This window comes from Bos taurus, chromosome 10, assembly GCF_002263795.3.
Source record: "Bos taurus isolate L1 Dominette 01449 registration number 42190680 breed Hereford chromosome 10, ARS-UCD2.0, whole genome shotgun sequence".
In the NCBI taxonomy this organism is placed as follows: domain Eukaryota; kingdom Metazoa; phylum Chordata; class Mammalia; order Artiodactyla; family Bovidae; genus Bos; species Bos taurus.
The window spans coordinates 13,542,759-13,555,062 of NC_037337.1; the positions used below are offsets into that span (position 1 = coordinate 13,542,759).

General features: G+C 55.7%; 2 protein-coding genes across 4 annotated transcripts in view; both read left to right on the forward strand.

Moving 5' to 3' along the window:
* LOC112441475 (uncharacterized) overlaps positions 1-2,120 on the forward strand; it is a 118,657-nt gene extending 116,537 nt beyond the window's left edge. Inside the window, exon 11 of the mRNA XM_059890765.1 lies at positions 2,033-2,120. Coding sequence (XP_059746748.1) covers positions 2,033-2,039 — 7 coding nt within the window. The 3' untranslated portion in view covers positions 2,040-2,120. The remainder of the gene's footprint in view (positions 1-2,032) is intronic.
* SMAD6 (SMAD family member 6) overlaps positions 1,627-12,304 on the forward strand; it is a 77,679-nt gene continuing 67,001 nt past the window's right edge. For 2 of the 3 annotated variants that reach the window (XM_024997426.2, XM_024997425.2), the window contains exons 1-2: positions 1,627-3,369; positions 11,112-11,168. In XM_024997426.2, the coding sequence (XP_024853194.1) occupies positions 2,553-3,369; positions 11,112-11,168 (874 nt within the window). In that variant the 5' untranslated portion in view covers positions 1,627-2,552. The remainder of the gene's footprint in view (positions 3,370-11,111; positions 11,169-12,304) is intronic. The other variant, NM_001206145.2, reaches the window with a different exon arrangement.

Consider the following 12,304-nt stretch of genomic DNA (forward strand, 5'->3'; position numbering starts at 1 on the left):
AGAAGGGGATGCGGGTGAGGAAGCTTCTAAGCCCAGCCCTCCATTCGCCAGAGTAACCGCCTCTCCCAGAGGGCGCAGACTGAACAGTACCTGGTCCAGGTAAAGCTCAGCAAAGGCTGAGCCCGTCCAGCAAACACTGCCCTTCCCCCAGCGCACACTTAAGTCGGGGCGGCCCCGGGGACTTGCACAGCGGCTGCCTCACAAGGCCAGCCCCACACGTGGGAACCCCTGAGCGAGACCCGCGCGCCGGCGCCCCCTTCGCCCCCGCGGGGGAATGGCGCCCAGCCCCGGGCCAATGAGAGTAGCGGAATTTATTTCATTCAGTGCGGGGCCGGGCTCTTGCCCGGAAAGGGGCGGGACGCCACGCCGGGGGCGGTGCCGCCGCGCGCCCGAGAGAGGGCGGCGCCCGCCCCGTGGCCGGGCCAATCGGCGCCGCGCCCGGAGAGGGAGGGGGGACCAGGCCTTTTTTCCCTCCGCGCGGGGCCAATCCCGACTTTACAAGCTTGAACTTTTGCCACCCTCGGACGAGAGAGCGCGCCCGAGGAGGTACCCCGCCGCGCCGGCTCCAGGGGCAAGAGCGGCCTTAACCCTTCCCGCGCCAGGCGGTCCGCTGCTGCCACCGCGCCCCCACCAGCTTGCCCAGGATCAGAAGGGATCTGGGCCCCCAACTCACCCCCATTTCCATGGTGAAACGTCGCTGGGGAAATCACGAGCCCTTCCCACATCCCTCTTTGTGGTGCAGAGAATAAACTGGGGAAGGAAAGGGGGTGGAGGAGTCACCCAGCCTCGAGGGGGCCCGGACGGCTGGCGGCCCGCCTAGCTCTGAGGGAAAGACTTGGCGACCGAGAGGAGCCCGAGAGAAGACGTTCCCAGCCTCCACCCCACCCTCCGTAATTCCCTACCTCGAGCAAGCCTAGAGTCCCTCTGCGTGAGGTATCCCACGCCCCCCGGCTGGCCCAGCAGACTACCCCCGACTTTGAGCAGGGGGTGTGGAAACCTCGCGCTACCACGTTAGATCCCACCACCCCAACAAATCAGCCGCCCCCTACTGCCAAAAAACGTAAGCCAGGAAAGCACACACGCACACCCATTTTTATTAGCCTTCCCTGGGATGGGGGTTTGTACCAATTCTAAAGTGCAACGTGCGTTTGAAGTTTGTGCACAAGCCAAGGAGAGGCAAAGCGCCCCGTTTGCGTCCGAGTCTCAGTGGGTCCACCAAACTCTCGCACAGCCAGCCTGCCTGTGGTTTGTGCAACCGTGTGTGTGAGTGTGTGTGCGCGCGCGCTCGCATCCGTGCCCGCGGCGCACGCGAGCCAGAGAGCCGGCCGTGGGCGCTGTCAGGCCCTGGGCGGGGGAGGGGGGTGGTGCTGGGGCAAGCGTGGGGCGGGGGCCGGGGCTCGGCCCGCCCCGGGAGCCGGCCCCTTGGAGCCTCGGGCCCTGCAATGGGACGTGTTCTCCTTTAAGAGTTAAGAAACTTGAAACCTTGTTTGCGCAACAATCAGCGCCGCGGAGCCGCCAAAGTGTCTAGACTGGCATATGATGGGAGGCAGCCAATGACTCCGCGGCGCTCCTCCGGGGGCCCTCAGTGTGCGTTTGAGGAGAACAAAAAAGAGAGAGAGCCGAGTTGGGGAGCGAGCGAGGGAGTCGAGCCGAGAGAAAGAGCCGCCGGGCGCTGCCTCGCCAGACCTCGCCGGGACCGCGGGGCCACCGGGAGGCACTTTTTGTGGAGGGGGAGGGGGGCGACCTCTGCAGCCACAGCGTCCTGGGCGTCCGAGTGGAGCGTGGGGCGGGCTATGACCTCTGCCTCGGTGGATTGCATTTTAATTAAGGATTCCCAGCAGCTCTTTGGGATTTTTACAGTTTCCACTCATGTGTTGACACCGCGTTCAGGAGAAATTCGCTCCAAGTGCATCTAGCGCCTGGGACCTGAGACAGAGTTGGCCTTTCGTGCATGCAATTCCAGGGATTTTGGTTTTGTTTGGGGTTCTTTTTCTTTCTTTCCTTTTTTTTTTTTTTTCTTTTCTTTTTGCAGGGAGTAAGAAGGAAGCCGAGGCTATCATCAACAAGCCTGCCTTTCGGATCCTGCAGGAAAAACCCATGTAGTGAAGCGCTTGGGTTTTAAAGGCAGGGCTTTCCAGACACATTTGGGGAGTTCAGCTCCAGCGCTTTGTGCTCATGGACCAACCGCGCAACTTTTGAAGGCTCGCCGGCCCATGCGGGGTCTTTCTGGCGGCGCGCCGCCTGCAGTCCCTCTAAAGCGCCGGGGCTGGAGTTGCTGAGCCTCCCGGCCGCCGGGGTCCATGTAGCCGCGGGCCGGGCGCGGACTGCGGATCGGCGTGCGCGCGTTCCACGCCGTCCAGCCCCGGCGAGCTCCCTCATGTTGCAGCCCTGCGGTGCCCCTTCGACGACAGGCTGTGCGCGGTTTGCACGGCGCCCGGCGGCAGAGCTTCATGTGGGGCTGCGGCCCGCGCAGCCGGCGCCTCGCTGAGGAAACGGACCCCCGGTAACCGGAGACCGCCTCCCCCCCCTCCCCCGGCGCCAAAGGATATCGTATGTTCAGGTCCAAACGCTCGGGGCTGGTGCGGCGACTTTGGCGAAGTCGTGTGGTCCCCGACCGGGAGGAAGGCGGCGGCAGCGGCGGCGGCGGTGGCGACGAGGATGGGAGCGTGGGCAGCCGAGCTGAGCCGGCCGCGCGGGCACGAGAAGGCGGAGGCTGCGGCCGCCCCGAGGTCCGCCCGGTAGCCCTGCGGCGGCCCCGGGACGCGGTGGGACAGCGAGGCGCCCAAGGCGCTGGGAGACGCCGGCGCTCAGGGGGCCCCCCGAGGCCCATGTCCGAGCCGGGGGCCGGCTCTGGAGGCTCCTCGCTGGACGTGGGGGAGCCGGGAGGCCAGGGCTGGCTGCCCGAAAGTGACTGCGAGACGGTGACCTGCTGTCTCTTCTCGGAGCGGGACGCCGCCGGAGCTCCCCGAGAAGCCGGCGAACCCCTGGTCGGGGCGGCCCAGGAGCCAGAGGGCGGCGGGCGGAGTCGCGAAGCCCGCTCGCGGCTGCTGCTGCTGGAGCAGGAACTCAAGACGGTCACGTACTCGCTGCTGAAGCGGCTCAAGGAGCGCTCGCTGGACACGCTGCTGGAGGCGGTGGAGTCCCGCGGCGGCGTGCCGGGCGGCTGCGTGCTGGTGCCGCGCGCCGACCTCCGCCTGGGCGGCCAGCCCGCGCCGCCGCAGCTGCTGCTCGGACGCCTCTTCCGCTGGCCCGACCTGCAGCACGCCGTGGAGCTCAAGCCCCTGTGCGGCTGCCACAGCTTCGCCGCCGCCGCCGACGGCCCCACAGTGTGCTGCAACCCCTACCACTTCAGCCGGCTCTGCGGGCCAGGTGAGCACGCCGCGCCCGGCGGGTCCTCGCGGTTCCCCTCCAGCCACCTTCCGTGGCCTTCTCTCTCCCCTTGACACTCGGGAGGGAGGACGAAGCTGCGGGTGTTCCCCTGGGTGCCCCGGGGCGTGGGAGTTCCCAGTGGAGGCGCCTCACCCTGGCAGCAAAACCGGGTAGTGGGTATGTGGGCTCATACATCAAATGGCAACTTCATCTAAGGCTTCAGCAAACTCATACGGGCGCGCTGCCGTCCATGGGGTCGCGAAGAGTCGGACACGACTCGGCGACTAAACAAACTCAGAAAGGTGCACGTTGCACTTTTCTCTGTGCAGCTTCAGGGACTTAAGGCAGACCCCAACTTTGTAGACAGTGGGAGAGAAGGGCAGGTCTAGGAGAGGCCAAAGACACCCCCCCCACCCCCCAATTCATTTAGCCCTAGTCCGAGCCGCGGCCTGAGGCATTGTGTGCATAATGCCTATACCTATGGTATACTTTGTTGGATCCAAGTAGATGCAAGTTGTAAATTCTGGTGTAGACCGTTCATGGCTGGAGTCAAAGGTGTTCGTAAATTGTCCCACTTGTTCCTGTCCAGACTTTGGAGCAAAGCTTTTGCAGGGTAGCCTTTCTCAGAGTGAAGACCCCCGTCTTCTTCAGATTGTTGCCAGCATCCCTTGGGTGTCAAATACCAGGGCCTTCTGTTATCATCATTCTCAATTCTGTGTCCAGCTTTTCTAGAGAATCAGGAGTCCTGGAGGTGTGTAGGTAGGGAAGGAAGCAGGCTATTTTAGTACCTTTGAGAACCGCTCCCCTTCTTTGTTCTGTAACTGGGATTTTCTGTACACGTGATCTACCCAGTCCTGCTTACCTGAGCAGGCTCTGGATGCTGGAGCAGAGGGGAGGACAGATGGAGACTCCTGCATCCTCACCGCCTTCCCCTTGCACTACAGGGATCACACATTTTAGCCTGTAGCATCGTCTGCGTGTATGCATCTTAGGTGCCATGGAGGGGCGTTTGGGGTAGGGGGGAGAGGGGTGTTCTGCAGGGGTGTTGGGTCTGGGCAGGCCCTGAGTTCTTCCAGTCTGGCCCTTCTGGGGAGAGACAACACCCAGCCTGGGGGCATTTAACAGGGTCGGATCACACAGGTCTCCTGACTCCCGTTGTGGAAGGGAAGGGCGGGGCTGGAAGCACCGCTGTGTCCCAGGTGTCGTTTTTGTCTGGGGTGGTGGCTGGAGGGGAAGGACGGTGCTTCAGCAGTTGTTCCTGAAGACAGAGCCCTAAGGGGGCTGGGGAGAGGCAGCGCTGATCTGATTGCCTGCGGTCATTCGGATTGTCAGGGGCTTGGTCAGTCCCTTATCTGTGGCCCACTGCGGGCCTTTTGTGTTCCTTGTTCCTCTGACTGCTTCCCCTGGAAGTGGATTTTCCCACTCTTCCTCTCTGACTCCTCCCTGCCTCTGAGGAGTAGGACCTAATTGTGGTTGCCCTGTTCCTGGTCCCTTTTTTTCCAGTGGGAAAGAATATGTGGGGTTCCCTCTGCTCTTTCAGAAGGCCCCGCTGGGCATTTTCTTTCTCACCATGTCAGTCTGCTAGGGGATATTTGTTGAGCACTTACTCTGTGCCAGGGACCACGCTGGGTGATGTAGTGGGGAGAGTGGAAATATGAGTAGGATCCATGCCCTCAAGAAACAGAATCTTTGGGTAGGGGTCGGAGGAGAGACGGGACAGAGATGGGGGAAGTAGGGCCAGGCCGGGCGTCTGGGGTGTGCGTGTAACAGGAGCACCTCTAGGAGCCTTGCAGGATGGGTGGTAAAGGGAGATGAGTGTTGAAGGGGAGGAGGAGGGGGCCTGCTGAGAGTTAAGGTACCAAGCAAGTTCAAGTGCGTGGGTGGGAAGAGATGGGATGAAGAGATTGGAGACAGGCAGGACCCACCCTGCCCATACTTTTTGGATAAGTCAGCTTGGGTCTTGGTTTGAATCTGGTGAACTTGAGCAGTTTTAAGTTAAAGGGCAAACTGCAGTGGAATGGTTCTGACCCACAGACCTGGTCCTAGGCTCTGTCCTGCCAGTATGACAACTTGACCTTGGAGGGGGAGTAATCTCCCCTCTCTGTCTACCTGTGGGTCAATGGGGTTGGCTTTAGAAAATTCTCAACATCAAGTTCCAGACTCAGCATTGGCACTTGACTCCTCTCCTTGTCCCAGAAGGAGGCGCTGTTGCAGGAGCTGTGCCTGTTCTCCGGCTTCTTCACTAGCTCAGCGCTGCACCCGGCCCACCCCCCCACCCCCATTCAAGCCACTCCAGGGGCATTTGAGAGCACTGGTGGTCTGGGAAGAGTGTCCTATAGGCACCAGATTGACCCTTTTGCTTCATCCTCTGCCTGATGGCTTAGGCCACCAGGACTGAGAACTGGGGGTCTGGCGGGGGGTGGGGCGCGGGGGGGCGGTACCGTGCTCTTTGCTGCCCACCCCACCCCCGCCTCCTGGCCGCCAGCCTGACTCCCTGAGCTGGGCGGGTGCATAGCTGGAGCTCAGCCGTGCGCGTCCTGATAAGGAGACTGCTCCTTCCAGGCCCCTGGGGGAGAGGGCTGGGGCACCGGCGCAGGCAGACAGACTGACAGATCTACACACACAGCAGACACACAGACAGTAGGCTGGAATACACAGCAGGCCAACTGAGGGACACCCACCCGCACCCCAGTGCCCCCTAGCACAGGGATCCCTAGTGACAGGTGGTCCCTCTCTGGGCAGTGTGGCTCCCTGCTGCTCAGAGCAAGCGCTGTCCATCCTTCAGCTTGCTTTGGGGCATTGGGACCAGTTTTCCTTGGGCCTCTTTTCTCATCTGTAAAGCCAGGGGGCAAACAGCATCCCTAAGGTCCGATGGGCAGATTCCAGGTTACACAGGCCTGCCCTCTCCGTCATGCTTGTCTCAGAAAGTGGGGTCCCCCATACCTAGCTCTGCCCTGGGCTTCCTGCTCCCATGGGACTCAAGCCCTGGCTTTCCCTCGTTCTGGTGTATCTTTCTGTCCCAGGAAAAGCCAGTTCACTGAGCTTGGTGCCTATGTGGACGGAAATGTGGAGAAATACTTTAATCACAGTTCTAACCTGTGTTTATAGAGCTCCTTTCTCCCGAAAGTATCCATTAACTTTGGAATAAATCTCCTGCTCTTTGCTTCACCACTTTTTTTTTTCTGTAATTATATTCAGTAAATTACTATTATCCAAATTGCGCCAGGGAAAGAGACAGAGTTAGGGAGAGAACTTCTGAACAACTGGAGGAGGCCGCCTAGGAAAACACAGGGTTCCCAGGCCAGGACTATAGGAATTAGAATGGGCTAGAAAGTTTTCCTTTTATTTGGCCTGGCATTATCCCTTTGAAATGAGATCAATTTCAAGTTGGGCTTCCAAGCCCCCGCCCCGCCCCTCTGGCGGCCCCTCGGCCTGCCCGCCCTGCTCCTCAGAGCTCCTCCTTGGAGGTGAGGAAGGGGTGATAATGTGCAGTTTGCCTCTTGCTGGCGCCAGCCGGCCGCGCTGTTTATCTGGCTGCCGGGGGAATCTGGGCAATTAGGCTCCGCCAGCCTTAAAGCGCCAAGAGCTTCTTTTCGGCATCTCCCACCCCAGGGCTTGGGGTTGATCCCTCAGGTTCTGGGGGTGGAGGGGACAGGCACCCAGGAGGCCACTCCTCCGGAGGGTGAAAACTGGGAGGCCAAGGGAGGCACGTGAACCTTTCCTAAGAAGATGCTAGGCTGCACAGACGGGGTGGAAGGTAACGTCTCCAGCTGAAACCTTACCAGGCAGTGGGAGAGGCTGTGAACTCTTCTGGCTTTGCAATTAGGGTCTAGATCCCAAAGGCTCAGTCCCCCCTGGGGGCTAACCAGAGGCTCGTCTGGGCTGAGCTGAGCTGACCTGAACTGGGCTGAATGTTAGCCTTCTGATACACTCGGCCCCTGGCTGACTGCTCTCACTTCTGAAGGAAGTTGGAGGAGATTCCTGAAGTTAATGTCTGAGGCTGGCTGTCTGCAGAGGCTGGAGTTTCTGATCTCTTTCTCTCTCTCCTCTCCCCCACTTCCTCCTTCCCTCCCTTCCTCCCTTCCTCCTGCCCATGATCATTTCTTTCCAAGGGGCCTGTAGAGCCCTAAGAGCGCTCCCCTTAAAGTTTAGAGCACAGAAGTTATTATTAGGAAATCAGCACAAATTTTCTAAGTACTAAGGGAGCTTCTAAGAGGGGAGTGTGGACAGAGGGCCTGGAGGCACCTTACACTTCCTCTTCGAACCTTCTGTCCCACCTGAGTTCCCAGCATGGATCTGGGAGGGTCGATGTGTTGGAGGTGCCAGTGAGAGATTTGTGTATAGCAGCATTTATTCCCTAAGAGCCAAAAAGTGGAAACAACCTAATGTCCGTTGGCTCACAGATGGATAAACAAATTGTGGTATAGCCATCTAGTGGAATAGTATTCAGCCATAAATAAGAATGAAGTATGAGAGGACAGCATGGTTGAGCCTGGAAATCAGTATGTTAAATGAAGGAAGCCAGATACAAAAGTCCTCATGTTATAGGAAGCCTTTGGTGTGAAATATCCAGAATAGGCAAACCCATGAGAATAAAAAGTAGATTTGTGGTTGCCTGAGGTTTAGGGATTGGGAGGAATGAATGACTGCGAATGGGGCAGGGTTTCTTTTGGGGTGATGAAAATGTTCTGTAATTAGGTGGTGGTATTGGTCTTACAACTCTGAATGTACTAAGAACCACTGAATTGTATATTTTAAAAGAGTGGATCTTAGGGTATGTGAATGATAACTGTTTTTTTTTTTTTTTTTTTAAGTAGCTTGGTGTTGGTCCGAAACTGGCCTCCGCCTTTGTTTAGTTGAAGTAGAATAACATCGGCCTTCCTGTGTGGCCTTGGATGGGCCCTTTACCTGCTTCTACCCCACTTGCCCCATCAGTTAAGAAGTTGAGTTGGGGGGAACCTCTGATATTCTAAATCCCGGTGTCTTGGGGGTGCAGTCTCTTTTTTTTACTTGCCTAGGATGGAAGTTAGTGAGGTGCTTCCAGTCTCTGTGCAGATGGTTTTGCTAGAACGGAGGAGGATGGGGGTGCCGGTAAAGTCCCTCCTGAAAGCTTTGCAATTCCCAGGTCTGTGGACTTGCTTTCTGCCTCACCCATGTGTTAGATGCCCCCAGCCCAGGTGTGTCTGTGGGTGGTATCGTAACTCAAGGCCTAATTGGCTTCCGTGAGGGGGATCTTCTTGAGTCCCTCTTCCCCTTTCCAGGTCCCAGGTTACAGCCACTGGAAGAGATGCTGGGGTTGATTACAGTGGCTTGACTCCAGCCAGCACAGCCCATTGCTGCCAGATTTCACTTTTGGGGACAGATCTGGGGGCAGATGTCCAGACTTCCTGACCACGTGCAGCCTGGGCCTCAGCCAATCAGGTGTTTGCAAGAGGAACCCTGACACAGGAGTCGGAGGCCTCCTGATAAGGTAGTGGGGAGTGGTGGGAAGGGCATGAGGCTGGGGGTCAGGAAACCTGGCCTCTGGTTCTGCCTCTGCACCAGCTCCCTGTCAGACTCTGAGGGAGTCACTTCTGTTCAGGCCTCAGCCTTCTCCTCTGTACAATGGAGCACTGGCTTCAGTTCTCTTTCCCCATGGGTCTCTAGCCCTTCCTGTGTTTTGCTTCTTGTTCTGAGAGTCTAGTCCTCACTTGAGTCTGGTCTTTAGCTCTTCCAAGGTTGGTGGATAAGGGGGCTCCTACTGAAGGAAGCAGTTCCCCTCCCTGAGTCTTGTGTGAGGTCTCCTTTGGGTGACCCTTTGGGCCCTGTACGTCCTCTTTCTCCCTCCAGCTTTACCATTAACCTTATCACTGTTGTCTTTGTCCACATTATCCTGAATGCTTTCTGTGCATGGGATGTACCAGACCCAGCTGGGATGAAGGAGTGGAAGACTGAGTGCTGCTTTTTTTTTTTTTTAACAGGGACCATTTTAAATCTTTTTTGAATTTGTTACACTATTGTTTCTCTCTTGTGTTTTGGTTTTTTGGCCATGAGGCATGTGGGATCTTGGCTACCCAACCAAGAACTGACCCTATGCCCCCCTGCATTGGAAGGCAAAGTCTTAACTACTGGACTGCCAAGGAAGTCCCAACAGGGTACTTCTTGATTGCCTGTCTCATTGGGGTGTAGAGTAGAGGCAGGCCTGGGCTCTGATCCCAGCTCCACCATGATTGGCTGGGGAGGCACTGGAAAAGTCAGTTTTCCCATCTGTGAAATGGGGATGATAATGGTCATCTTTATTTTTGAGAAAGGATGAAATGAAAGTAGGTACCCAATGAGCATGATTAACCACTCTGTACCTAAGGTCCAAAGGAATGAAATACAGTGAATGAAACGGAAAGGCCCCAGCACAGACAGAGACACAGGGTAGGCATTCAGCGAATGTTTGCTTCGCTCCCAGTGGCTAATCCATGATTCAGTTTCCTTCTCCCCAATCCAGTCCACAAAAGATTCCCTGTTTCTGGACTTTGTTGAAGTCATTTCTAGCTGGAAAAGCCGGGTTGGGGAAGAGGTGAAGCTGCCTGCTCCTACAACTAATTGTGCCTTATTATAATTGCGAAAAACACTTATTACCCCTGTGTCATTCCTGATACCTGCCTAATAATAGTTATTACCGCTTTACTACCACTGAGAGTTTGTTTTAGTTTGCGATTTGATGGTGTTTAGTTTCATTTACAGAAAATGAAGGGTCATTTCATTCATGCAAATTGTTACTTAGTTTAGCAAATTGTTACTTCCCAGAAAGCAAGAGGCTAAAGAATTCTTCTGAAGACAAAGTATATGTTTTTAAGGACAAGTATTTTAGGCAAATGAAAGGAAACCCAAAGAAAAATGCCATAGACAATAAGGAATCACACAGGGCCTGAGGTGGGCAGCCATGGAGGCTGTGCTCCGCCCCTTCTCTTTACGGAGGGGGAGACTGAGGCCGAGAGCTAGCGGTGACTGGGGTATGGTCTCCCATCTGGGGAGCTGGGTTTGGCTTTTTGGGTCCTAGCCAGTCGTGCCCGCCTCGCCCTGAAGGACGTTTGCTCTCGTGTAGCTTGTTTGTAAGTGAGCTTCCGTGTCTCTGTGGGCCTCTGCACTCACCCAGTTTTGGCTAGAGTTACCACACTTAGCAAAGGAAAACACAGAATGCCCAGTTAAATTTGAGTTTCAGGTAAACAACACGTACTATTTTAGCATAAGTATGTCCCAGATATTGCAGGGGGCATACTTATACTAAAAGTGTATGCCATGTGTATCCAAAATTCAGATTTAACTGAGCAGCCTAGCTCTGATTTTACCTGTACCCGTGTTTCTCTCATTATAATAATAATAGCTGCTGTTTGTCTAGATATATTTCTGCAGTTCCAAGAACTGTCTTGAGCATTTTACGTACTTTATTTGCTTTTGTCCTCCTGGCAAACCTAGGGAGTCTCTCTGATTATTTTCCCCATTTTAGAGCTGAGGAAACAGGCTCAGAGAGGGAAGGTAGCTTGCCAGCTGTCACACAGCCAAAGGTGATAGAATGGGGACTGAGCCCAGGTTTGTGGCCTAAGACTGTGGCTTTCCCTGTGCTGTTCCAGGGGATTTGGGCAGCAGAGGTGCTGATTTCCTGGGAGCTGGGTTTATTATTTGAGGAAATCAAATCATCAAAAACATGTAGAACCCCTCTGTGTGGGCTTTCTCCTCCCAGCAGTGACACATTGACTCCTGTCTTCCAGAATCACCGCCACCGCCCTACTCTCGGCTGTCTCCTCGCGACGAGTACAAGCCACTGGGTAAGTGTGTCCTCCTTCCGACCCTTGGGTAGGTGTGTCCATCCCAGGCTCCCCTGCCTCAGTGCCGAAGAGCCCGAGAGAGCGAGGGGAGGAAGGGATCCCCAGCCTGGTTGCCTTTGAAATGGGGTGGGTGAAGTTTTACAAACACTCCCAGTTGGGCCAGAGCCGACCAGCCTCTGCAGCGGGCTATTTACATCTAGAAATTCCTCGCTCATCATTAACCTCTCTGTGACCTTTAAACATGAGCCTGTGGGAGATGAATGGGTTTTGACTTCAGCATCTCATTGGAGGTGGCTTAGGGTTTCTGTCTCTTTTCCTCTCCTTCCCTCCCAGCCTTAGGTGGTTCTCCTTTGATGTGTATTAATTAGCACCATGACAAATAGGCTGAGCATGAAGTCACTGTCGAAAGGAGCTGTATGTGTCATTCCCTACCCCCACCCCCCACCTTTATTAAGCCAAGAAATTCACCTGGGCAGAAAGGGCAGTTGAAAAGTTTAGAAAGCAAGTGTCTTGGTACACTCAAGCATGGAGGGTACCCCTCAGTGGTAATGTCGTTGTTGGCAGGTCCCATTCAGAGGTAGGACGTGTTTTCTGTAAAGCCTTGGGGCTGAATGCTTAGCCCATATGCTGGGGAAGATGCATATGGTTTTAAAAGTAGAGATGGCTTGTTTTCTGGCCCTCCTGGTTCCTCCAGTGGAGAATCCCTGTGTTGGGGTGAGTGAGTATGGCCTTAGTAGCACTGGGAGAGCGACTTGGTGACCCAGGGAGCTCCCATGAGACCTGAGCTTTAAAAGTCAGATGGCGTGGCAGTGATGCTAACACATTCCACCAGTGACCACAAAAAGTGGGTTTTGTTTTGTTTTTGGTAAAGGCCTCTTCCCGGTAGCGTGTGTCAGCACCATCTGGGAGGTCACTTCTGAGTGTCATAAACTTGCAGGCATCCAGTCCAGTTTTCCTTCCAGGCGCCCCCACTGTGGAGACAGAAGTGCCCACTGGTTCCCTTTGGGAGTTGGTCCTCCTCCGTCTAGGATGACAGAGGCTGTCCCAGGATGGGGTATGAGTCAGTGCCTTAATGGTGGCAACTTCCTCATTGCTTTTCCTGAAGTATGGTCATCTCGTGGATGGAGGAGCTTGAT